The sequence below is a fragment of the Pomacea canaliculata genome, linkage group LG1, assembly GCF_003073045.1.
Source record: "Pomacea canaliculata isolate SZHN2017 linkage group LG1, ASM307304v1, whole genome shotgun sequence".
Classification (NCBI taxonomy): Eukaryota; Metazoa; Mollusca; class Gastropoda; order Architaenioglossa; family Ampullariidae; genus Pomacea; species Pomacea canaliculata.
The window spans coordinates 31875449-31903425 of NC_037590.1; the positions used below are offsets into that span (position 1 = coordinate 31875449).

Here is a 27977-nt window from a genome sequence, read left to right on the forward strand (position 1 = left end):
ATGACTGTTCGTGTTCAGAAGGAAAGTCGTTTTGGCATCTTCACAGGTGAGCCAGGTTATTCTGCCAGTTCACATCAGAAGGTTGGTGTTCGTAGAACCCAGTCATTTGAAGGATGGTTAGTTCTGAGGTCTGCTAGGGTCTGTGGTCGATCTAAAAAAACAATCACGCATCTCCCTTGCCTTTACAGCCATATCATAAATTTGTTTTATTTTTTATTTGGTTTTGTTTTTTTACAAAGAGCTGTAAAAACTTTTAATACTTCAATTCGACTTCTATTATTACATATTACAGATACACGAGTCATAACCACTGGAGAGAATGTAATATAACAGTATAATGAATCAGCAATGTTTTTTTTTCTGCTTTGCTGTTTCAAGTGTAAACAATTACACTATTTGTAGCTAAACTCTCGGCAAAGCTCAAATTAGTCTGACCGAACCTCAGACAAGGAGACCAAAACATTTCCATTGAATACTTGACGGAAAAAGTCGCCCTGGAGTCACATCAACTCTCAGTGCACCGTCTCAGACAGAAGAAGCTGGTGCAGATGTTGATGATGTTGATGCCGTCACAAAGCCACGTCATTGCAGCAGCGCCATCTGATTGGCTGAGGCTGCGTTCTATAAGATCTTTGATTCCAGCTGCCCTGGAGCGGAAGTTACTTATCGACATTGTCAGGACAGCTGAGTCAGTAAGACGAAGACATCAAGCAGCGATTGACTTAATAACTGTTTAAAAAGTAGATGATAGAGAAGGGCAAACATCAACAATTTTGTACTATTCTGTATCACACAAAAGTCGTCGCAACAGAAACATGAGAAAATTTGTTGCCTAGGAAACGTGCGAAGCCATTCAAAAGGCTGTAAATGATTGCTTTTTTTCATGGCGACTAAAACTTTCTGTTTTGCTCTGGCAACAGTCCTTGTGCTTTCCACAGGTAAGACTAATTTACAGAACCCTTTAGATAAATATAAAAAGAGTATAGAAACTAAGAGGAACGAAATTTTAGATACAAAATATAAGGGCATAAAATTTTGTGTTCAAAAATTTTGCCATTAGTGTACGAGTATAGTAAAGTAAGACATGATTATAATTGTCAGTTTTGCTTTCTCATACCGAAGTCGGCGAAAGAGGTTTTCTCTTCAACAGTTTAAAATTATTTTTTAAAATTCCATGTCTCCGAGAGTACTCAGAGGACTAACACAGGATCTCCAGGAGAACCTACGACGCTATATATATTATATTGTCATTATAAATTGTACTTTTCTCAAAGTATTCGAATGTAAGATTGGATTGTACGATTGTTACATTCCACAGGTTGCACTGAATTTTCGGGAGTGTTTATTCCGAATGTTCAACTAAATTGTTGGATTGTTGCATTCCCAATGCTCGAGTGAACATTAGAATACATTTTATTCTCATGATCATTTATTGAGATCGGCCATTACATTGGTAAGTGCACTTGCTGCTTTATTCCAGGCTGTACCGAAGGTAAGAACGTGACCCTCAGCTACACGGAGGCAGGGACCAGTCTGTTCACCCTCAATGCCTCGGTATCCGGTTGTTATGCCTCATTCGGTGCCTACCCTCACTGGTGCCTCGGTAACATGACCTCCTGCGCGACGAGTGGCCTGACTGTGGCCTTCTGGTTCAAACCTTATCCTCTCAACATCTCTTCAGACCCTGTCACGATCCTTACCAACGGCGGAACGACCTCATGCAGCGACGGCTTCTACTTCCTGCGCCGCTACGGAGACCAGTTCGAGGTCGGGGGTAGCGCAAGGGAAACAGCGATGGCGGACCACCGTGCGCCTGCAAACCGTCAACTCCTGGGTGCATCTGGCCCTCGCGTGGTCCCAGGGAGCAGGCCTGAGGGTCAGGGTGGATGGCTTGCACTGGCTGCCCGCATCCAGCTACGAGAACCGTTCCTACGTCTCTGACCCCGAGTCACGTGCCGTGGAGGTCGGGGTGGACGCCTACGGAGATGCTGTGACCTCACCCTGCACCTTTGACCTGCAGCGCGTCGACATCGCAGACTCAGAGGCTGCGGTCGTTGCGCTCAGTGAAGATCCAGGTAATAAGGCTAAACGTGCACGTGTGTACGCTGACTGTGCCTACACTGTGTTTATACTCACTGTGGGCACAAACCAGTCATTTAAAAAAAAGTAATCGTATCTACAGCCAAGTGGCATCCTTAGCTTTTCTCCTGATTAAAATACTAACTCCAAACAAAGCGTATCACGAAAATGGCCGAACTTATGATGCAGGGGAACATTTGTACCTCAGGGTTAGGTTTACCTTCACATGACTACATCCCTAGAGAGCCTTTTGTGTCCATAGCAAGACCACAGAACGTAAGAAAGAGGGGACATCTAGCTCATCAGTCCTCCTCACCGCCTGTTCTCATTTTAATGACCCACCAAGACTTCCGGTCCATAGCTGTCCTGTCACCGCCTCTGATCATAACCATGGCCCCAGAACGATCAGGGGGTCAATTAGGGAATTGTTACTCGTCTGTAGCGCCTTAGTGTCACTCCATCTACCATTCCATCAATTCTGAGATCTCCAAACCGAGTACTATCAATCACAACCTAAACAAGTGTGTAAATAAAGCTTCCAAGCTTCAGATTCGCCTGTTGCATGTTTCTTTTGTTTAAAATAAAATCAAAGAACAACGGAAGAAAAATCATTATTTCAGTTTCAGGATTTTTTTTTTTTTTTGCCTTCAAACGTTGATAGGTAATTGTTGTACTAAAAGAGCTAAACTTTCATCATTCTGTATCTGTGATAACATGATGCGTTCATTGCTAATTCTATTTATTGTAACATGCTCTCCCAAAGATTTTCTGCCAGTCAGCCTTTTCCTATCTCCCTCAAAACAGAGAGAAAGAGAAACATTCAAGAAAAACAGAAAATGAAGGATTACCTCATATGCTAAATTTTTAAATACTACACCAGGGCTTCTGCTAAGGCTAAATTCTTTGGGGTCCCAGGGACTCCTTCTTCAGATTTTTAAGGGGTCCCTGTTCTTCGCCCAAATTTGAATGGGACCCCATTGACGAAAATTGAAGGGGTCCTCCGAACTTTTAAAGCGCACTGTACGCAATTTTTTGCGTAAGCAGAAGCCCTGCTACACATTCTCTTTTTCGTTGTTATGCACACTTTTTCACGCTCTCGCCTACTTCATGTTGCTGTCAAAATGCTAAAAAGGCAAACAAAAAACCCCCATAAGCCCAAAATACAAATCAGTAAAAAATAAAAACAATACACCATCCCAAAGGTAATCAGACGATCCATTGCGCCACAACTCCATTAAGGAATCCCAAGAGGTTTATTTCCCCTTGTTTATGCCATAAAAATTCACTTCATTAATTTTTTAAAATAAACCAGTGATGATTCTTGGATCAGGAAAATTATTCTTTATTTGAGCTTAAAATTGTCATATCAGAGCAAACGAAGAAAACACCTTCGCTGTTCATTAGAAACTGTGAAAACTAAGTGAAGTCCAAAGACATGGTTCAATCCACCCGATGTCATTATGGCGCCGTGACTTGTTGTTGCTGAATGTGCACTCATGCGAGGACAACGAGCGGCACGCAACCTCCCGGCAGGGGAGACAATCACATCATGAAATATTCACGATCAATCATGCCGCCTGCTTCGGTCGCAAAATTAAGTTCCCGACCCGTCACGGTTCTTGAGTGTAAGCATGACACAGAAAGTGGGGGAGGAATGGAGGGTGGGAGGTGAGCGGAGGTGGATTCTGGGACGAAAGTGCTTTAATCAAATTTTCGTTTTTGAGAAATTGGATTCGTGCAGCAAAAACTGTGAGAGAAGGTTTCTGATAACACCAACAACTCAACGGCTGATCATATTGTCCGTGTTTTCATTCTCTTCTCGAACTGTTATGTCTTCGTTTAAAAAAAATTAAAGGAAAATAGTAGAGGGAAAACTGAACCTTTATACTTGAAATAAAAAGTAGCATTCACAGGATGTCTCGAAGGGTAGCCACCCGCCTTCTTTAGCATGATACTTATTTATCGCCCATTTTTAACTTGTATTTATTGTACCTACATAAGCTCATTGAAACAAAATCCTTCAGATTTTTTAAATAACTGATATTGCTGTAAGGATAACCTTGAATGATCTTATTGTAGTGGTGGGAGTTGTACAAAAGAGTTGTCCTTCCATTTGAGACAAATAATACAAAAGACCAATTAAACACTTACCTCATGTTCACACACACACACGCACACGTGTTACGGGTCGCTGAGGTCGTGAAAGTTGTCTGGTAGCTGTTCTCGAAATATCCCTAAGTGTTTGTTCCACGGAAATCACCATTTACCTGACCGTGCAGTAATACCTGTCCTAGCTGAATTTATGGACCACAAATCTCCCGACTAACATGCGCCTGCCTAATATTATTTCCGGCCCCGCCATGATGCCAAGGAATGACGGGGACTGCGGTAATGCTATCCAGCCGCACGTACACGCTGCCTGACAGTTCGTGGAACAATCAAAAGTTAATTCACTCGTGAGAATTTTTCCAGTTTGGCGTGAAATTGTATGTAAACTGTTTTTGTTCGGGGACCTCTGTAATATCCTCATAGAATGGACCCAGGGTGTTCCTCTCGCTTCGTAACGGAAATTAAATGAACAAACGTGCAGCGACACCGGAATCTGAAAGCAGTTCTGTTTAAAGGGATTGAAATAGTTCATTCCATAAATCCACTTATCCATTCGCACAATCAGCAACATGGAATAATAAAATCCCTGTTTGGATGAGTGAAGGATGGTTGCCTATCACTTGAAGCAGACCGAAATGTTCAGTAAGTTGGAGACAGCGTATAGCATCCTGCACTGCACTTTATCTTTACACCCGAATTCTGCGATCACCAAAAGAGTTAATTTGCTGTCCAGTCGGTTCTCCTTGCTTCGGCAATACAAGAGGTCAACCCTTTGACTTAGTTCTCACAGCTGACATTTACCTGAACTAATTATTACGTTTTTATTTATGTAATAATTTTATGTTTAATAAATTATCAAATCAGCTTATTTCACTGGTCTTTCGCAGAATTTGACAAAAACTTGCTAGAAGGATGCGCTGCTGCTGGAACCATTGTAGCCCTCAACACCACGGACGTGACGAACCAGACCAATCCCGCTGCCAGCTGCAGACAGCGTTGCTATGACAACGGGCACGTTTTGGCCCTCTTGCGCAACAGCTCTGTCTGCAGCTGCAACAGCACTCTGTCTCTCCTCGCGCTTTTGCTCCCCACTCCCTGCGGCACCGGAAGCTGGAACGTCTACCGCGTGCATCACGTGACCACGACCAGCGAGCTGACCATGCGCGCCGGCAACCAGACGATCACCGGCCGGAGTTACACGAAACCCAGCGAGGATGTGGGCTTCTTCGCGACCCTCGACCTCAGCATCGACACCACCTTTAACTTCACCTTCGACGACGGGGTGACGCTGCTGACCGCCGCACCTCCCGTGTACCATTCCTTCGTCGCGGCCAGCGCGCACCAGGTCAAGGTCACTGCCTGGGTCGGGGTCGTCCAGGTCGGCACCAGTTTCAAGGTCGACATCCAGGACGTCGACGAGGGCCGGGCGCCAGACCTGGTGGCTCTGACGTCATACCACGAGGTGGAGCCCCGCACGGCGTTGCACTCCATCCTCGTGGTGGACGAGGAGGTCAGCAACTGTTCGTTCCGCTTCGGCGACGGCGCAACACTGGGCCTGCCGCTGTTCCAGGACTTTGGCAGCAGTCAGAGGGTGAACCACACTTACGGCATCTGCGGTCGCTACAACGCCGTAGTCGACTGCAGCAACACCCACGGGTCTGTCACTGACAACTACGTCTTCACGGCTCGGGAATGGGAGCCGGTCTACTCCCTTTGACTTACGGCAATAATTACAGCGTTCCAGCTGCGGGGAATGTTAGCTTTCTGAAGGTGACAAATATTTACAATAAATTATATATTTTAAGTTCATTAAAAAAGTCGGCAGCATAATTTGATATGTGAATTCATATAAAAAGTTATTATATTTCTCTGTATATGTAGATAAAGAAAGGGAGATTTCAATTATTCTTTGGCTAGAAAATTGACTCTGACGAGAATTCAAAGCAGCTTGTAAACAAACAATTGTACTCCCAACGATAGACCAGTATCAGTTTACTAAATTGTTCCTGCTTTTCCAACACATTACTCCATTGCTCCCTCACTTTCATTATTAGCTAATCCACTGAGCAGTGACCCTCGCACTGCTCCTCCCATTGCCCTTTACCCTTCCGACCCCCATTCATCGTTTTCTCCCATATATCCAATGTTCTTAATTTCCCATTCCCCTTCCGACTGCGAAATCTTATTTAGTTGTAAGCACTCCTACACTACACCTGCTACGAAAACAACAACAGAAGCAACAACAACAACAACAACAAACAGCAACAACGAAAACAACAACAACAGCAGCAGCAGCAGCAACAACGAAAACAACAGCTACAACAACAGCAACAACGAAAACAACAACAACAGCAACAATGAAAACAACAAGACATTTAGAAAGTGTAAATAGATAAAGTAAAATGACTGAGATTTCCATTATCAGAGTGTGGTGGTGGTTGTGAATGGCGCTGCTGTGGCACACGACGTCGGTCGGAATGGGGTCGTAGCACCACCATCGTCATTCACCGCGGGCGTCGACAATGTCGTTGAGGTCAAGATCGATGACATACTCGTCACCCGGCATGTGGTGCGACCGGAAAGACAGCTGCCCAGCCCGACAATTCTGGTGAGAACATAAATATTTGACATACAGATAATACTCACAAAAACTCTCATGTTTCTTTGCAGAAACTCAAATGTTCTTTCCATTGGTTCGGACCTCAGATTGAGTATTTCTTTATAAAAAGTGTTTCCAAGTTTCACTTTCATGTATAGGAGGGGAAGAGATGACTGCTCCTGCAGTTCGGACCAGATAGGATCGAAAGAAATGCCTGGTGGGTCCTGTCGAAACCCATCTTCAACATGTTCTGAATATACTAAAGATGCTGAATATACATGGTTCTGAATATGTTCACAGCCGCTGTCTCAGTCAGACATTTACTCTGTGCCCTTGTACTGTTCTTGTGGAATGGTGTCAGCACTCATCCATTCACATTTGACTGCAGGTGAGCGTTGAGCATGCGCCCTGGACGTTGGTGACGAACGTGACCGTCACGGTTACATCTTGTGACTCTGGGAGCCTCGTTGTGGACTTTGGCCTCGGTGACCTGCCGTTGCTTTTCTTTATACAGGTAAGTTTGTGCTCGCACACAAGGCCGTGCTGCTTAACTGCTAAAGATAAGTAATGATAATGAACCATAAGTAGCCCATCCTCGTTAATTCTTCATTTATCTATTAACTCCCTTCACTTTCCTTTCTTTCTTCCTCACCTTCTTTCTTGCCTTCTGTTTCTCTACCTGTGTTTACCTGTTTCTGTTTCCTTCCCGAATATCTTTTCTTCCCAGAGAGAGGGAGAGAGAGAATGCAAATGCTGAATTTAACATGCCTCGTTTTGAGCTTTTACCTGAATCTTATTATCAATCTTAAAAAAGTAACTCTAATTAAAATATGTTCCAAAGTTTTTTTTCAAGGTGCGCATGTTTTTGCAGGAAGCTACAGACTCCGTGGTGTTCTGGCAAGCAGTGAACTACACTGAAGTAGGCGCCTACCTCGTGACAGCTACCTTGTCCAACGACGTCACAAACACCAGCGACAGCAGCTGGGTGACGGTGGAAGTGCCTCTAGTGAGGTTCACTGCTACAGCTACCAATGTGACGTCACTAACCGACCCTGTCGTGCTCACCCTCGACATTAACAGAGGCTCTGCCGGCCCTGACAGGGTAGTCTTCACTGTAAGTGGCCACCTTGGGCGGGTAACAACCGGAGTAACTTATGTACACTTCTAATTTTGGAATAGACGAGTGTTATTTATAGATTGGGCTTTTAAAAAAGATATTTTACTCTCAGAGATTAAGTCCCAACACCAACTCTCCCTGTTGAATTATATGATGACAAAGGTATATAAACATCTTTCTTGCACTAAGCATCTTTAGTCTTGTGATTCTTCATATAGGAGACAGAAAGACGAACACACTTCTGTCATTGACTGATTGACTGATTGGTTGACAGGTAGATTATGGCGACGGTACGAATCCCAAGAGTTATTTCCAAGCTAACGACCAAGACAACTTCCAGCCCGTGAAGATACCTTACATGTACACTGACTGGGGCATCTATTCTATCGCCATCACTGCCTCCAACAACATTTCCTCTCTTTCACAAAGTCTTCTTGTGCAGGTAAGTAAATGGAATTTTGACGAGAACTTTCTGGAGTTTACATTTCTTGATGCAAGTGAGATTTCGATGACTAAAGCTGGCTTGCTGCTTACTTCGCTGAGTAGATGTCAGAACTGATGTCACGCAGACTTATACTGTTCTATTGGAACCTACATAATTGATCAGCGATGTTGATAATACAAATCGGTTGATAATATCTGCAAGGTGAGATAACCTTAAACTGCGAATATTAATGAGACGAAATATTAATCTTTCTTTATATACTGAGCAACGCAGTAGACAGGTGGTGCATGGTGTCGTAAAAGGTTATCGACTAACTAATGTGATCTGTGAGCGGGTTAATGTCCTTAAAGAGGATTGTTCGATGACACTTCACTTCTAAACTGCAAGTGTCTCTCAAAACGGCTTCCCGCAGGTGGGCGACAACATCACTTACGTGGACATCACCAGCAGCAAGGACAGGGTGACTGTCTCGGAGAACGTGACTTTCATCGTCACCTGTCCCACTGGGTCTGATGTCTTGTACACTCTCACCTTTGGTGACGGCTCCACCCTCCTGGTGGACGAAAACAACATGCGAACCACAGGACTGCGGTCGGCAGCGGAAGTGACGTCCGCTAGCACCGTCACTGTCACCCATCAGGTGAGTTGGTCGCATCGTGTATGACTCAACATTGTATAGAATATATCAGATCAGTCCGAGACAAAATATCATAACAAGTAAATAAATAAAACAAATATATTGTTTGCCTGGTCTTCTGTTTGTCAGTACACGACAGCGGGATATTACCAGGTGAATGTCACAGCTCAGAACGCTTTCTCCCAAACGACAGCAAGTTTGTGCCCTCTGGTGGTGGTGGTGAACAGCACTGGAGTGACGTCACTCACGTGCACCCCACCTACCGTGGCCCTGTCGCTCCCATACGACAGCACCAGCCTGCAAGCGCCGGTAGTAAACAAACGGTCCGCTGAAATAACGGTGCAAGTCAAGGCTTCGGTCAACTGTCCACAGACCGTCACTACACTCGACTATTCGTGGAAGGTGGGAATGCTTTTGTATAAATAAGTTGTATATTTTAAACAAGCTGTCACAGATGGAAAGTTATTTTTACATCCACTTCTGGTTTTCTGTGTTTCTTCAGGCGTTCGTGGTGGCCAACGATAGTCGAGGGAGAGTGGTGGAGACCACTCTGCAAGACATCTGCGTCTTCAAGATGTCCAACAGCACGCTAGTAATCCCCCCGCGGTCTCTTCCGTTTGGTTTGTCCAAACTGACCGTGACGGTGGCGCCCTCGGGTTATGAACTGGTCACCTCTTCCAGGGACATATACCTGCAGGTGAGTTCTCCTTTGGCATTCTAGTATGATCTTAATATACAGAACAATGCAATCCAACTCAATGGAACAATAACTGACGATATCTCTCAGTATGTATCTGGACTTGAACAATGTCCAACGATGTTCATGTAGTCTTGCTTGTCCTTTTGCAGGCTGTCCAGTCCGAGCCCGTGTCCATCATCGACGGAGGAGACGTGAAGACGATAATGGCGTACGCCACAGCCATTCTGGACATCTCGCAGTCCTACGACCCCGACCTCGACACCAATGTCAGGAAGGACCTCGCTTTCTATCTCTTCTGCATGCCGGAAGCCTCGTCCAGGGTGCGTCTACTCACGTAAACATTTAAAACTTTTGTGCTTGTTTTTAAAAGTCTCATATTAATGTATAAATGATGTATGTCGTATGTTATGGCTAAAAATACCTCCCCTCTCCTTAGCTTACAACAAGTGAAATAAAAATGAAATTAAATGGTGTGACCTCAGGCCGCAGCAAACCTGACACTGGATGCCATCATGTCAGCGTCCCGTCTCCTAGGCAACAGAACCATCTACCGCATCACGACGATGAATGAGCTGTGGATCTACGAGTACCAGCCATGCTTCAGTGACTCGCAGCAGCTCATGGTGGACCTCACCACCTACAGTGGCAAGGTTGGTGTTGTCATAGCTGTCTGCGCCGTCTGGCGTCTTGTTTTCTTTAACGACACCAACACCATTCATCTGATGGTCATGCTAGTAGGAAACTATCTGGGATATAAAACCACCTTTGTTTCACACAAATCAGGACTGTTGCAAGTGGCTGTGTAGGCACGCCACGCTATATTTTGTTGTTGGTACCTTATTGATGATGATAATGATGATTAAATAACTGATCAACTCATTGATTGACTGCTATGTCCAAAATTTGAGTGAGATTCGTGATTCATAGTTGCCTCTTAATCCGTTCATCCACAGATTTTTATTTTCTTTAAAATACTTGTTGCCTATTTTATTTAGTTGGAGGTCAGGTCTGTCATCTTTGTTTATGACGATTCCGCCGATGACGACTACGATACTGTTGACTATGATGATCAACAATAAACTTTGCTGTGTTCCTGGCAGATCACTTTTCCCGCCGCCCATTTCCTACCGCAGTACTTCTCTTTCGTCATGGTGCTATGGACACAGAGACATGGTCTGTCCAGCAAGACATCTCAGATCATTGAGGTGCACAGGAGTAACACTTCACTTTCGGATCTTGGATCCTTGCTGGACCTCGCCATGAACGCCGACCCAGAGACGGCCATCAGGCTCATCGGAGGAGCCGCGGCTGCTATCCTCCAAGCTGATGTCAGTAGCCATACTTCAAGGAGTCGTTTGTCTGTTTGTGAATAATGTTCATTGTGGCTGTTGATTGCTGGGAGGCAATTACGTGAATATTAATAAAGTAATCGAAGATAAGTCAGAATGCACAGTGACAATGCAAAAAGTTCTTCCAGAAAAGAAACCTTCTGAATAATGTGTCCCTTTTCTCATTGCAGTCGTCGTCAGCAGACGACCAAGAGAGGTTGGCTCAGGTAAGCAAGAATACCGGTGGCTGGTACTGTGACTATTTAACAAAAAACAAACATCAGACAAAATATCACCATCTAACTTTTGTCAAAAATTATTGACCAGTCACTTATGCAAGTGACAGACCAAACAACAATCAAACACACCCTCATCCAGCACAACTTTAAATCGTACTTTCTACTACAACGACCAACAACTAGTTAATGTTCATACAATGATCTTAGCATCTGTAGATGTTAGAGAGATGAGCTGTCTGTGTGTGTCACAGTCAGCAGAAGCTGTGGTCAGCACTCTAGGCTCTGTGGCTAAGAGAGTGGACAACGCCAACCAAGCGACAAAGTGTGCAAATACTATCAAATCCATGACCAGCAACTCGGACATAGTAACTCAAGCGTCTCGGGTATGTCTGACTTCTTATGCTCGATACATAGTGAACAAATCATTAATAAAAATTTAATTAATTGGAGACGAAACTTTCGATGGTAGCTGCTGACAGTTATCGCCATAATATCACGTGACACACCTAAAATCACACTTTGTGAGGCATCCATGAAGTTAGCTTTTAAATTCCCTCAATAAATGAACAGAAAATGGGAATTTTTTTATCCATTTCCTTCTGACAGTAATAAGAACTGAGCTTTGATGGTTTTGGCTCTCAGCAGTAACGGTTATATAAGCATGCCTATGTCGAGGGGACAGGTAACGAGATTTGATGAGAGTAGAAGCGACTACCTGGTGTTCTCAAACATCTAGAATGTTCTTCTAACAGGGTTCTGCTGCTGGTGCGTTCCTGTCCCTTGCCAACGTTACCAGTACCATGGAGGATGCGACAGTGGACGATGCCTCCTCCCTTGCTGGAGGTGAGAGTGTGTGGCAGGTGTTGTAGCGGTGCGGGAGCCAATGAGCTACGAGATTTTAATGTCACGTGGTATTCGAGCGAGGTTGCTTTGAAAGCATTCTTAAAAGAAAAATTACGGATGATCGTTTGACCAATTTAGGACAAGTTTTTATGCTGTTGTGCGACACTTCTGTGGTGTGATGATGATATGTATGGTGCCATATGTTGTAATGATTGGCAATAGTTCTCACTGTGGTGTGAATTATGTTTTATTTGCTGTAGGAGACGAGGTTGTTTGTAGTAATGTTACCAAGTCTCTTCTATCTTTTAACATCTCTTTATTCGCAGAAACCCTAGGAGGTCTTGCTAATATTTTTCCGGCCACGCAAACGGAGTCGAAGAAGTCGCCGCGGGACATCGTCTCCGATGCAGCTTCTCCGGAGACCACCACTGTCGCAGAGATTCTGGCTGCCCGAAATATTACACTTGGAGACACCACCACTCCCTTCACCACTAAGGCTACAACAACTCCATCGTCGACGGTGACCACAACCATCCTGCCGGCCGTCAGCACAGGAACGTACACCGTCGACAGCAGCGGTTACACCATCAGCGGCATCATCGTCTCTACTCTCGCGCTCTCCTCCAGCGCCACCGCAACTACAGCGGCGACGACAACTACCACATCCACATCAGCTCCGTCTGTCGTCACGGCGGATTCTTCCATCAGTGACTGGATGCTCGAGCCCAGGGAGGAGCAGGGCTCTCCCTACGACGTTGCCGTACAAAGGCTGAGACAACTGCCAAACAATCCCACTTATGATGAATTATTCACATACATCTTTGACGACTGCCTCCTCTTCCGCAAGGTTATTTATTTTTCTTCTGACGACGACGACTCCAGACTCCAAAAATTCAAAAATTCGTTAAGTATTATTGTTAATGCATAATGTAACTTAATAGCTACTATCACTTTTTTTTTAAGTTCAAAACATAAAAAAGGAATTCTTATATTCGCGCTTTGAGTCATTGTTGACATAAACATCAATACACAAAATAAACACTCTTTGCTGCAGGTTATGAAATCGGACGTAGTTCAAAACAACTGCCCCTGTATGACGTCTGCTGATGTCAACCTCATGAAATGTGATGGCGACAATTCACTTCAGGATCGGGTGTTTGAGATGATGACATACCTGGAGCACCCTGACGATATTTACGAGATTTACATCCGACCCTTAAACGCAGAGAAACAGCGCCGAGATGACCTCCGGAGACAGACGGTGAGTTTGGAAAGTCATGTACCAAGAAATGAGGGAGATGAACAAGAGTTACAAAGCAAAAAAAAAAAAACAAAAAGTATTTTCAACTCAGTGTCATCTGCTCGCCCAACCCAGTGACTCGGGAAACGGGAATAGTGTTGTGTGGTGACGTGTCCTGGTGTAGCTTGGTATTTTTGTAACAACAGAGACACATATTAACTCTGCTTTATTATAAGAAAATCGCACTCTACCCGGGGCCAATATTTTTGTAACAGGACGCTGACGTGGCAGGCGCAGGTAACTCAGCCCTCAACAAGGTCGCTAACAGCGTCAGCAACAAGGCTGGAGACAACTCGGAACGCACCTTTGAGACTCAACGGTTTGCCATGAAGTTGCAGAAGGTGACGGTGGCAGACATTGCAAACGGCACGAATTCATCAGGTACGACTGAATGATGGCCAGTCCACAAAATGTTGAAATAATTTTTATTTCTGTTTGTAACGTACCAGATCATAATTTCTTTTCAGACGTCCACTGTCCCCAGAAATAAATCTGACAGGCAAGTTAAACCTTACAAAGTTAGTGTAATAACTATTTTCTACTAGAAGATGAATTTTCATCACTGCGATCTTTATAGAACGGTTTATATTTTCTTTCATGTGAAGGTGCCGATGAAAGTAGCAAGACCCAAGTCATGGCCACCTCAGTGGGATCGTTCCAGATGCCAACCGGTGTTTTGGCGGGTATCGGGGACTGCCCCACCCTAAACACGATGGTAGGTATCATCACGCCAAGATTTGTAGAACAGAAGAGTCTCTAAATGCACCTCTCTAATGTTTCTATTGTGTCTTTCTCGTCTTTTACCATTGCATTTATTTCGTCTTCCTTTATAGTTCCTGGGTGACTCCGATAACCCCTACACGTTCTCAGAAGAGCAGTCGAGTGTCGGAAAGGGAGTGATGTCGCTTGGTTACAGCTGTGGCGACGAGAAGGTGCAGGTACAGGATGCAGAGCAACCCATCGAGTTGTGGATGCAACGTAAGTTACCCACATCAGACGATGTCCTCGACAAGTTTAGATAGTCCTCTATGACATCACAATTTTCCACAACCATCATTTCACTTAAAGAAGATGACAGCTTGACTTTGTGCTCTTGCGAAGCCTGGAAATTCTCTTCCGGTTCAGGAAATTTTTCCTCTCAAGTAAATCTACCACTTACCATGATTTGTCTTGGGCAAAGGTCAAGTTTAAAGGGGGGGGGGGTTTGCCAGGTGCTCCGGTTTCGTCCTCCAGTCTCTCTCCCTTTATAATGCGAAATCGCGGACAGGTACAAGTACCTGCAAGCCAACAATCAATCAACCAGGTCATTAAAAAAATATCATCCTCATTTCAGGAAAAAATTATAGCTGCTGGGAGATTTACCCGAGAGAAAAAAGTTCCGGAACCTGAAGAAAATTTCCAGGTTTCACACGTGAACAGACTCAAGCTGTTATTTTTTTGTAATCCGGTGAAAATGAGGAACCAAACCTAAAGTCTGCACCACAACAAAAATTTGCTTGAAACTTATTCAAGAGCCTAAAATGGTGACTGACGAGGATGCTGTGTCCTCTGACCACTGGAGTAGCTCTTTATAAAGTTCATTGGTCTTCGCGGTGACCTTGCTGAAAAATATTGTATAAACGACTTCTGATGACTTCTTAGCATATAATTTGGAAGGTGTTGTTTCTTTTGCTATTCTAGTTGCAAAGTATTGTTTCCTTCTCGCTTTAATGATGGACTTGTGAAGATTTTCCAATGTGTAAAATTTTTCAGGCGATGCTAGCAAGTACCAGCCCGGCCTGTTCGTCCTGCTGACCGACGTGTCCAACAAAAATGCGCAGTTCAACTACCATCCACTCAACCTCACTGATTACAACTCATCAATTCAGGTATGACAAAATTTTAGGGGTTTTGTGCTGGGGAGGGGTAGAGCCGTATTTGGGATTTCATCTGGTAATGAATCTTTGATGTGTGAGTGTGAGTGAGTGAGAGAGAGAGAGATCCTTGTCATTTATGAACGGCGAACATTTTATTTTCTAACATCAGTCTATCATTCAGTCTTGTGAGCAGCCTTGAGGATCAGTTAAATTCAGAACTCGTCGCCAGGTGTTTTGTTCTATTTTGAAATGCAGGTGATTTTGTTGTGTATGTGTGTGGTAAGAAACAACACCGATACAAAAACCCGACTTCAGTAATCAGGTGTGCTGGCACAGCAGGTGAGTTTGTACAGTCTACTGGACGTTTCTAGGAGACTTTGAGGAGGATGTGGGTTTGGAAAAGCATGTGAAAGCGAGACAAATTCTGACATCAAAAGGAAAGAAGGTGGTCCTAGGCGCCTATGGGACCTGCAAACAATGTTGAGCTCCTCCAACAAAATGCCAGATGTAGAAGGAAGACATTACCGATTAGACGACAAGCGCCGTGAGCTGTCACTGTGGTAGTTTCGGATACAAGAAACGCCCCGAGCAAAACGGTTTTAGAAAAGAGAATGTTTCTTGATATGTTTTGTGTTAAACCCGCGTTGTTGTGGTAGGTGGGAGAGCAAGTCTCATAAGAAGAGAATTCCAGAAGAATTTTGTCCAATGTTGCAGCAGCAACTGATTGTACATGGATCAACATAACCCACACACACAGACATACCTCCATAGTGTTCACACTTCCCCACACATTTGTACACGCTTTCTTTCCACACACAAGCCCTATTTTTTTCCCCTACATATCTCTTTTGTTTTATTGCCCTCTATCAAAGACTTTCTATCATGCTTGCATTTCATATACCGTTCATACATTCGTACCTTCACCTTTCATACTCATCCATCTATCCATTCCTAAATATAGCTCCAGTTCGGATAACTTCTGTCTGGATAATCCTGTGTTGATGTTCCAGATAGCTCTTGTCTCAAAATTGCAGATAACTCATATCTCGATGTTGCAGGTGATCATCCGCCCCCAGGAGGAAAACGAGGCATTTGAGGTCTACTTGCAGTTTGGGGATTTCCCCAACACGACGTACTACGACTTCAAAGACACCGTGCCCAAGCCTGACCTCTCGCACTTGGCGCACACGCCTTCCCTTGGAACCCTTGCACCCGAGATTCTGCAGGAGCTGCTGTATACTGTCACAGTACCCGCCAACCTTTGACGAAAGAGAACGGAACTTACTGGATAGGCATCAAGCTGCTGAGTGAGTTGACTGCCTTTTTTCCCGCAAGGTACTCCCGGATCTTTTGGTAGCTGTAGACTTAGTACAACACTTACCTGGGATCACCTTTTCTTAGTGAGGGCAGTGCGGTGCCCATCTCCCCTCCCTCGTTACATTTCTTTCCATAATCCTGTTAAGGGTAATGTAACCAGCAACGTAATCAACTGCGCCACACGGGTATCGAACCGGATAGTGCGCCTGGTCCTGGGTTCAGCTCTCGTCTCGGGCACGCTGTTCTTTTTCAGGGCCGGCTGCCTTAGTTGCTGGCTAGGTGTAAAACACTAATTCCTATCCACCCCCTCGTTGCCATGTTTATTTAGCCCTATGGTTTAGCTTCTTACCGTTCATGAATTTGTTTGTCAATCATCGCCATTTGTCTTTATTCAGGCTGTGCTTGGTATGACTTGTAAAGTTTGATGTTGACAGAGGGCACGGTGTCTATTGACAACAGCTTGTCCAACACATCTTACAGTCTCATCAACCTGGTGTCTGGTTGCCGCTTTTGGGATGAGGAGAGCAAGACCTGGTCTTCGGAGGGATGTGAGGTATGGAGGGAGGAATCTAGGTATCATCGTTCTTGATTGAACACCGTCTTCTTGTATACTTTCTCTCTCTCTCGTGCGCCCTCACACACATAGCCTCTCTCTTTCTAAAATATACACACTCACACACATGGTCTCTATCTCTCTCTCGCACACGCACACACGCCTGAAATGTTTCTGGCGACTAGCATGCCTGTGTGATAAAACATTTCTACACGTTCTACAAGTCGAGTGCGATATGCCAGAGAGGCTAATATTGCGATTTCAGGTGGGCCAGCTGACGTCACGGTGGAAAACCCAGTGTCTGTGCACGCATCTCACATCCTTCGGTTCAGACGCGGTGGTGCCACCCAACACCATCGACTTCACCAACGTCTGGGCCAAGTTCAATAACCTAGGTGAAAACGCCGCTGTGTTCTCCACGATTATCTCCCTCATCGTGCTGTACATTATCATGGTGATATGGGCGCGACACATGGACAAGAAGGACCTCATAAAGGTAGCTTTCCTTCGGCCATGAACCACAGACATTATATACCTTGTGAAAAAATTTTAAAGTTCCGTTTAATGAAAATGGTAATTAAGAATTACTCAGATCGTCTGTGTATGATATATTTTTCCCCATTTTTTTCTGTAACACACGCGCCTACGGGGTTACCAACAGGTACACAATCGCCTTAACTTCTGAATGTTGCAGTGGGGTGCCATTCCGTTAGAGGACAACCTGCCGTCCGACAAGTACCACTACCAGCTGGCGGTGTACACGGGTATACGAAAGAATGCCGGAACGGACTCACAAGTGCGCTTCATCCTGTCGGGTGATGAGGCAGACACCGGAGTCCGGCGACTCTACGATGGCAAGAGAAAGGTGCAGCTAGACTTAGACAAACGACCCCTAACCCGACTCTATCAATGACGATGATGATAACGATAACGAAGACAAGCTCTAGATTTGACTGACTTGTAGATCATTATAATGACGGAGAAGGAGAGAAGGACATGCAAACACCACAAATATAACACACACACACACACACAGGCACATACAGATACATAGAGAAGAGATCGTTTAACGCGAGTGTTCATACATATCTATGCATGTGGATTCACATAGGAATACATATATGCATTCACAGGGGAGAGAAACTAACCAACGCTCACACATATAATGCATGATTCACTCGATACGCGCGTGTACATATGCAGACACACATGGTGTCTCCCCACCCTCAATTCCACTCACTTTCCATGAAAAAAAAAAAGACCGGACGCACGTGCAAGCACACCTTGCGCGAGAATGCAGGTGCAGGAATATTTGCAGTCCATCAGACGCCGAAGCACGGGCCAAAGTGACATAGACTGACAGGTGATCCCCACAGCCAGGTTCATGTCTGATGTTTTACAAACTTTCCACCTGTGCTCGCAGCACCTGGCCAGGAGGCAGCATCTTCAACTACGTGATGAGCGTGGAGGAGCCCTTGGGCGCTCTCACCTTCATGCGGATCTGGCACGACAACGGAGGGAAGGGAAAGAGCAAGTCCTGGTACTTGGATCAGATCCAAGTCACTGACCTGCAAACTGGCGAGAGGTCAGCTACCGCCAGTCACTCCTGTGCTTCCCGAGTTCTTTCGAATTTTCTTTTTTTTTTCCCTATATCCGTTTCATCTAGCGAAGTGGGCTCCACTCTTCCCCTCTGAGTGCTTGTACTCCTGTTAATATTTCCATTGCGCATTCATGTGTTTGAATGCGTGCCTGCGTGTGTGTGTGTTTGTGGTGAATTTGTTGACCTTTAATGGACATGTTATGGTCTTATGCAAAACAGTGGTTAGTCTAATTTTCCTGAAAGCAAAGCGAGGACCTCGGTAGCTGAGGGCTTAGGAATCAGAAAAAAGGCACTGGTTTTTTTTTTTCGTTGACAGTAGTTGCGTGCACAGTCTAAATACTGCGAACTCTAAACGAAAAGAAAACCTTATTAATAAAGTTTTATAGAGGCTTCATGCGTCATTATCTGATATAATCATTTGTCTTTAATTCATATCCTCCAATTCAAAGATTTGTTTTGTTAATTTCAATCACCCAGATGATTAGCAAACTACTGCTGTTTGTCTGCCCCTAGATGGTACTTCCTGTGCGACCGGTGGCTGGCGGTGGAGGAGGACGATGGCATGGTGGACCGCATCCTACCGGTGGCTGGCATCCACGAGCTCATCGCCTTCAAGCATCTTTTCTCGTCCTCCGCACGCAAGAAGCTGGCCAACGATCACCTGTGGTTCTCCGTCTTCTCGCGCCCCACACGCTCCAACTTCACCCGCGTGCAGCGCATCTCCTGCTGCATGTCGCTGCTCTTCCTCACCATGATCACCAACGCCATGTGGTTCAAAACCGAGGACAAGCAGTCGCAGACCACTGGCATCAGGCTCGGGCCCTTTCAGTTTACTCTCGGCCAGGTGAGTCGACGCTTGGCTGCGGAACGTGATCAAGTGATTTTTCTTTAATAACCTTTAAACCATTTTCTTTCTTGTTCTTCTGTATTTTCTTTCTTGCACATTCAGGATTGTGCGAACACGACGCCCGAAAATGACTTGTTTGCTAGCTATTCACTGAGTCACGTGACTTCATCCTGCAGGTGTTCATCAGCTTCATGAGTACACTGATTGTCTTTCCGGTCAACTTCCTGCTGGTGCTGCTGTTTCGCCGTTGCCGCCCGTGCAAGAACACTGTGATGCAGGTGAACCAGTCGCAGCCCAAGAGAGGCCAGAAGTATCCGCTGGAAGAACATTAACAGCGCCTCCACATCCGCTCTCTGGGGCAAGCAGGTGAGTGCGTCTGTGGCACGCCCAGTGCTCGTGTGAGCAGCCATGCGTGCACAAAAATAACTTTAGCCACATCTCTTTGTGCTCTGCAACAATTGAACACGTAGCTAAATTATTTACAGTTGTGTTCAGAGAGTCACAAAGATCTTTGTCGATACAGAAAGTATTAGATAATATTGACATCTCTCTCACACACACACACACATGCACACACACACACACACACAAAATAAAAAGTACTTGAAAGAGTCTGCGATATCTCGTGTCGGACCTTTGATGATGCAACCATGTCTACATCATCTCTCATTGTATCCTAGGATAAAAAGTCAGGCTTCCGGAAGTTCAAAGAAAGTCTGTCTGAGATCCTCAACTTTCACCAGAAGAAGCGGTATGAGGAGGAGCCGCATGAGCTGGCCGATGCGGACGATGGACGGCTGGCTCAGCGCCACCTGGACGGCCGGACAAAACGCAAGAGTCCTTGGAGCCTCCTCACTGGTGTATTTACATCGCATGGGCCTGTAAGTGAGGCTGCTTTTATTGAAGTAGTGCTAGCTCTACATATCTTTATGTAGATCTCCACACTAGTAACAGTAAAGGTATATTTAATTCAGGGCTTCTGCTTACGCAAAAAATTGCGTACAGTACGCATTAAAAGTTCAGAGGGCCCCTTCAATTTTCGTCAATGGGGTCCCAGGGTACCCCTTCCAATCTGGGCGAAGATAAAAAATTGGGTAAGTGTAGTGTCTGACATCGTAGACCCAATCTATTGTTGTCGTCTGCTACATGGTGAGAGTAACTTCCCTTGCATTGAGTTTTTTTTTCCCCTTACCGGGAAGAGTTCCATTAACAAATTTCCAAGATGTCGTTGACAGCGTGGTTAAAATCATCGTCTCAGAAACGGAAAGAAAGTGAGCACACCAAGTACAGTGAGCATAAGCTCATTACAGATGCTTGCACAGACTTCATGGCACAGAAATCTCGCCGTTTCTGACTAGACATTACAGTGCTTTGTGTGCCTGAAAGGCAGTTGAACAAAGGATGTTGATTTGTTGATTTTTTTTTTCACATTGTAAAGGGACCCCTTAGAGTTAGCCTGGGACACCTTAGAAATCTTTAGAAGGGGTCCTGGGACCCCAAAGAATTTAGCCTTAGCAGAAGCCCTGAATATTTTAATACCAGACTTAGCTTTTGTTGGATGAAAATTTCCCAAAATCTTCCACATCTAAAGATTGGTAAGCAGCAGTTGCCTTAGTGACTGATACCGCTGATCTCGGATCCTTTTCCACAGAGAAGGCTTCTGTGTGAAACATCTACAAACAGGAATCAGAGAAGGAAATAAGACAGTTCATCCACTCACTTTTATTAATTTGCATGGATTTTTAAAAAAAAAAATTGATTTAGAGCTTCAAGTCATATGAGCTTGTGACATGATTGCTGGATGTTTTCGCTTTTTCTGCAGTGTGTATCCTAAGTATCCTAGCATCTGGGTTCTTCACGATCCTCTACTCCATGGAGTGGGGTGCTCAGAAGGCCAACGACTGGCTTGTCACATTCGTCCTCTCCTTCTTCCAGTCAGTCATCGTCATACAGCCTGTGAAGGTGAGGTGTTGTTAACTGGTTTAGTCTGTCAGATACTTCCATCAAGTCAGCGCATTAATGATCATTTGCATTCGTGCTTGCGTGCGTGCATGCGTGCGTGTGTCTATGTGTGTGTTACCTGCCAGGTGCTGCTGATGGTGGCACTGATAGCCTGCATCTTCAAAAAGCCAGATTTGGACGAAGAGGTACAAAACGATGATCTAGACAAGGTGCTGTCCCCCGAAGCTTTGGTTGCTGAAAAGGATCCTGTCAGCCTCTCCCGTATGTATACTTGATTTTACATATGTTCTTTACGCTACCTTCACATCCGCAGGTTCATATCGGTAGTTCAAGTTGCTCAGGTATATATTACCCTGGCCTCACATATTGGATACTTTGTAAAACCAACAAGAATGAATTTTAATCATCTGCAAAGGCGCATTTGGCATTAATTTCAGTCTAAAATAGCAGTGTCTAGGATAAAAAAAATGTTCATTGTGACAAATGCATTTAGCATTAACTTTAATATAATATAACATTGTTTATAGAGAAAGTCAATATGAACTATATTTAGCATTAATTTCAATATAATATATCAACGTTTAGTTGAGAAATTCAGTGCGAACTGTATTTATTAATTTCAGTATAGTATAATGTAGCAATGTTTGTTGGTGGAGGCTGTAGCCTGTTAATTTTTGTAATTAAAAATGTGGAACTCCCGCCTCTATCACCTTTGCCCTTTGGTCCATCGCCAGACATTCAGATGGAGCGGAATGTGGCCAACGGTGACTATGCACCGCCTGACCCCACGCTTCTGGCGGAGCAGCGTGAGCAACGGATGAAAGAGATTAAGATGGAAGCCGTGTTGAAGGAGATCATCGTGTATTTCTTTTTTGTCCTCATCATCTTCTTCATCTCCTATCAGCAGCGCGACCCGGCATCCTACAACTTCGGCAGCAACATCGGAAACATCTTCCTCGACGGGCATGACTCAGTCAGTGTCTAAGATGAGGATTTTCTTAAGATGTATTGCTTTGTCTGGGTGAACGCCTCTGGGCACGCAAAGAGTGTTAAAGTGCAAATGGGGGAAAGGTCGAGAGGTCGTGTATTCCGATCTTGTCTGAGGTACACTTATAACACAAGTTTGCAATTTTTTTCTTCGGCATTTCGGTTTCCTTCCGCAGATCGCAACTGTTCCGGATTACTGGGACTGGCTGGAGAACTCGTTCCTGCCAGCCTTCTTTGCCAGCACCTACTCCAACGGCACAGACATTAAGTTCTGGCAAGACCGAGCCTGCATAACTGACCTGGAAACCGTCGTCTGGGGGTCGCCATGATAAGACAACACAGAATAAAGGAAAGTAAGAAACGGACCGATTTGTAAAAAATGGATGAAAGCTCGGGGATAGCTTACATGAAATTCTGTAAATGCTGCCAGAATCATTGATTACTTGATTACGACATCGCAAGTAGGAAAGAAAGAATTCTAATCACCATATAAAAAATTTTACAAACCATGAAAAACAAAAACATTAATAACTTTGCTGACAACTCAAACAAAGTCTTATATTGTGTTCGCATACTAATACTTACACAAGCAGAATTTACTTTTTTTCAGACACTTGTCAGATTCAAGACGAGATGAAAGAGATCGTCCATCATTGCCGCGATGCCTACAGCTGGACCAATGACGACACCAAGGACTACCTGCCAGGTTGGACCGTGCCCACCGACGACCAGCGGGAGGAGCTAGAGGATGCGGAGGGGGCCTTCGTATACCAGAGCTCTGTGAAACTGAAAAATGCGCCATATTGGGGTACCGTGACCACTTACAAAGGCGGCGGTTATGTGTTGCTGACAAAGCGAGAGGCGCGTCGCACGGAGAAGGTAGGAGCCACAGCATTTTGAGAACGGACAGGTAGCGCAGACCACACCTGTAGCGACAATTTTACCCTTCGACAGAAGCACTCGGCTCTTGTCAACCGCTTCTGTTCACTGTCGTACTTTCTGATAAGTTCGCTTATATTCATCGATTTAAAATTTTTGGTATTGTTTCATAATTATAAATAACGTTGTCTGAAAACAAATATTATTGTGTTGTTCCATTCAGGACGACCGACAGGTGTACCTGGCCTGAACACAGCTGCGTGTGCGTTCGTTACCTGAAGGTGTTAAGAGAGGCGGACATTACGTCACGTCAGTTATAGTTCTGAGACTTGTTAAAAATCCTCATTGTTTGACATTGTTTTGTCGTGGCAGGCTATTAAGGATGCCCAGGACAACGGCTGGTTGGACCAGCGCACTCGCGCTGTGTTTCTGGAGTTTACTGTCTACAACCCTAACGTTAACCTCTTTGCTTCTGTGGTTCTTCTGACGGAATTTCTCACGACCGGCGGTGCTACGGCAACAGCAGACATCAAGGTAACGGCGACACCTCTGTTGGATACCTCTTTTCGCCAGAGCAACGACGATTTCAAAATCCTGGGTTGGGATCTCGCTTCAGGACGCACTTGTTTATCTGTGTATGCTGTAACTGTTTACAGGTTTGGCATTGGGTGTTTTCTGCTAAGAGAAGTACAAAAAAGAAGTGCTTTTGCCTGCCGACGAAGAATAAAACCAGGGCTTCTGCTAAGGCTAAATTCCTTGGGGTCCCAGAGACCCTTTTTCAGATTTCTAAGATGTGAAAAAAACAAATCAACAAATCAACATACTTTGTTCAACTGCCTTTCAGGCACACAAATGTAATGTCTAGTTTTCTGTGCCGTGAAGTCTGTGCAAGCATCTGTGATGAACTATGCTCACTGTACTTGGGGTGCTCACTTTCTTTCCGTTTCTGAGACGATGATTTTAACCATGCTGTCCATGATGGAACTAGGGGAAAAAAAAACAAAAACTGAGTGCTAACTCTCACCTTGTAGCAGACACAACAATAGATTGGACTACGACGTCAGACACTACACTTACCAATTTGTATCTGTTCTTCACCCAAATTTGAAGGGTGGGACCCCATTGACGAAAATTGAAGGGGTCCTCCGAACTTTAATGCGTACTGTACGCAATTTTTCGTTAAACGTATGAACTAGCTTCTATAATACCTAACATAGATTTTTTAGAGCGTCGTCGGCAATGGGCTTTTCCTTGCAGATTTTCCGGCTTCTCTCCTACATCGGTGGCTGGGGGCTGGTGGTTCTGATCTTCGAGGTGACCTACGCCTTTTTCACGCTCTACTTCTTCGTGCGGTGTATCAGCATGGTCAAGAAGGAGCGTCTCAGATACTTCGTCAACTTCTGGAATTTACTGGAATTCATATTGCTCTGCTTCGCCGTGGCCTGCATCGTCTTGTACACCTTCAAACACATACTGGCTGAGGTGGCCCTAACAGCACTCAAAGATCGTACTTCCGGTGTGTATATACCTTTTGAGGTTTTTTTTTTCTGTGGCGCTTATGACAGAAAAATAGGAACACAATACATGTAGGGTAGGGGAGGGGAAGGAGCAAAACAAGTAAAGCTTATTGCATAAATCGATAGACAAGTAATTCAGTTATTAACAAGTAACATTCATTGTCTCCTCTTCTCTCCCTTTATCTTTCCCCTCTTTATTCACATACCCTAGTCAATCTCCCGACCCTCTCCGTTCTATCGTTTCTCCCCACCAAGAAAAAAGCAAAGAAAAATTAATTGTATGGAAGGAAACTCACAGAAAACTCTAGGCATTTTATGGAAAAGCAACCAGCACTCAGAAGTAATTTTGAGTTATCTCAAAGTCTTTATTGTTCCAGACGGGTTTGTGAACTTCCAATCCCTGGCGCTGTATGACGAAGTGTATGGCTACGTGATGAGTGCTGTGGTCTACATGGCTACCATTCAGTTCCTCAAGCTCCTGCAATTTAACAAAAAGATGGGAATGCTAGGCGACACGATCAAACTGGCAGCAAAGGACCTCAAGGTAGCTGTACTCCTGTTCACTTTGTAAACAATATTCTTGACTAGAACAAATTCTCAAACTATACGTGAAAAAAATAAATAAAAAAGAAAAGAAAAGAAAAGAACAACAGAAATCAAAAGCAAAAACGAACATAAAACAAACGTTTCACTTCTTTGTCCCAGGTTTTCTCCATCGCATTCCTGTTATACTTCATGGCTTTCGTCGTCACGGGTTATCTACTTTTTGGCCAAATGATAACAACATACAACAACATCGTCGGGGCAGCGGAAAGCATGTTCGCTTTCGCGCTCGGCGCCTTCGACTTCGAGAGCATGTCCGACGCGCAACCCATCCTGGGCCCCATCTTCTTCTTCTCCTACATCATGGTGGTCTACATCGGGCTGATGTCCATTTTCCTCACCATCATCGGCGACTCCTTCAGCCAGGTCAAGGACAACGTGGCCCTGCGCAGCAATGAATACGAAATCGTTGACTTCATGTGGACCCGCTTCAAGGGCCTCATGGGCTTCTCGTGAAACTGTTTCTCTTGTCAGACACTTATAGTCACCTCATGAATGTGCTATACGTCTACTTTGACACTCAGTAGTTGTATTCGATGTTTGTTATTTTTGTTTCTGAAGTCTGACCTTTTCCAATATTTTGGAATATATTTAAATCATCTTTCGAGAAACTGAGCTAAGAAATATGTGTAAAGGGTATTAAAAAAAGGGGAGAGGGCAGGGGGAAAAAAAGGGATGAAGAAAGATGTCGATTAGAGAAACGAGGTGATCGTGGCAACAAGACCAGAACAAGAATTGCAGTATAACTGCAAACAGTTATCTCTGCAGAAGTGCAATCATTACAAGATTTTTTAAAATGCAATTACCAGTTATTTTCTAGTGGATGATGCTGAGGTTCGATTTCTACAACAATTACCCTTTACGTTTGCTGCCTTCTCTACTCCATACCGGTGTTAACAGGTTAATACTTTCCTGGTATAAACCAATAAACAAAATTATTTAATAACTGTGCGGCAAATCATCAAATGCAGAAGGAAAGAGTTTGAAGGAACTTTCATATTAATCCTTTTTCATTCTTATTGAATAATGTCTTTTTAGACCTACGATACAATTTTATATCGGCTTAAGAAAAAGCTGATATGTGAATTGTTATAAACGTTTTAAATGTACATGTTTATTTGACCCTTTGTGGATGTTTCTGTGTTATTAATGACTATAATGACGTTTATGCGCGTGATAAAAAGTAACTATTTAAGCGTTATTCACTTTGAAATGACTTATGGCCAGACATAATGCAATGGCCATGAATATTGTTAGTCTTCTACACTTCTCAAATCGTCTTCAAAAACACCAATAACACCCTTTCTACTTGATTTGATATTATGTTATTTTTCAGTTATGATCATGTGTAGCAACCGTTGATTAACATAATAATTGAGTATTTTTTAAAGCCAGTCTGCTGCTGTTGTTGTTTTAAAGAAGGTCTAAAAATTATTATAATACTCAGCCAGGTACTCAAGGAATACAAATAATATATATTTTAAAATACTATTATATTTTATTATAGAATATAATTAAATTATCAGCATAGAGACGAACAGACGAAATTCGGAGAGTGTGTACTCAGATTCTATCATTATTAAGCGATTTCTGTAGTCAAAACAGTTCAAGCGAAAAAAGGGTGAAAGGCACATAGATGAGGAGCAATGTATAAATTTAACAAGGGTGAGTGGGTGGGAGGGAGGGTAGTTGATGTGTTTCCTTGATAGATTTTAAACTTTAATTTGACATTTTGAACAAACCGATTGTTAAGTGGTTTAGTTGAGTTCACTGGATGTTCTTTCGTTTAGGGCACAACGTAGCCCAGGACTGGCTATGTGTGTACGGGACTGAACCGAAAGAAGACGATGCTGAAGTTTTACCTTTCATTGTGATGTAATTACTATAAAGCTGTTTGTTACCATGGCCTTTCATGAAATCCGTCCAGAATGTACAGGAGGTGTCATACTGTTTATGAAAAGCAGAACATATCTTCATTGCAATTGTTTGTATCTCACCACGTTGTCACACACACACATATATATATAGAGAGAAACTGATCTTCTGTTCACGGATTTTTCCCAAGGTACATTTTTGCAGTGAGATATGTGTACACGACTGGGACCGATTAAATTACTGGTTAACTTGTGTCTTGCCTTCTTGTGATATTTGGCTTAGATGAAATATATATTTATCGACTTGACCTTAATTTAAAGCCCATTAATCAATCATTCAGTCGTTCGTAAAAATCGAGGCATATCGACCCGTTACTCCAACGTAACGCCCTATGCCATTTGCTGACACAGCACACTTCTAAAACAATTTTTTTCCTGTAATAATTAATGTTATCAACTAATGTGAATCACAAAAAGACGAAGAATGTTGATGCCTGCAGTAGATCTCAACCATGCAGGCATCACAATTCCCCCTAATTAGGTTTTATTAAATATTCTTATGCTTAGAAAAACTACCGGTTCAGCA

At 44.0% G+C, this 27977-nt stretch overlaps 1 protein-coding gene across 1 annotated transcript; it reads left to right on the forward strand.

Moving 5' to 3' along the window:
• LOC112561048 lies at window positions 1-27638 on the forward strand. The gene is given in 46 exon segments (XM_025233212.1): window positions 1-81; window positions 1459-1770; window positions 1772-2075; window positions 5076-5779; window positions 5863-5958; window positions 6614-6796; window positions 7176-7301; window positions 7659-7901; window positions 8179-8346; window positions 8762-9007; window positions 9116-9388; window positions 9489-9683; window positions 9836-10006; window positions 10169-10336; window positions 10787-11014; window positions 11206-11241; window positions 11505-11636; window positions 12006-12109; window positions 12235-12943; window positions 13151-13357; window positions 13612-13777; window positions 14002-14111; window positions 14230-14374; window positions 15149-15264; window positions 15537-15591; window positions 15967-16511; window positions 16514-16559; window positions 17004-17122; window positions 17388-17618; window positions 17817-17987; window positions 18499-18707; window positions 19236-19566; window positions 19746-19874; window positions 19876-19959; window positions 20259-20367; window positions 20370-20450; window positions 21392-21531; window positions 21657-21792; window positions 22266-22504; window positions 22695-22818; window positions 22821-22871; window positions 23129-23397; window positions 23770-23931; window positions 24655-24913; window positions 25292-25458; window positions 25620-27638. Coding segments are annotated over 46 exon segments (9234 nt in total). The 3' UTR covers window positions 25974-27638.
• The last annotated feature ends 339 nt before the right edge of the window (window positions 27639-27977 follow it).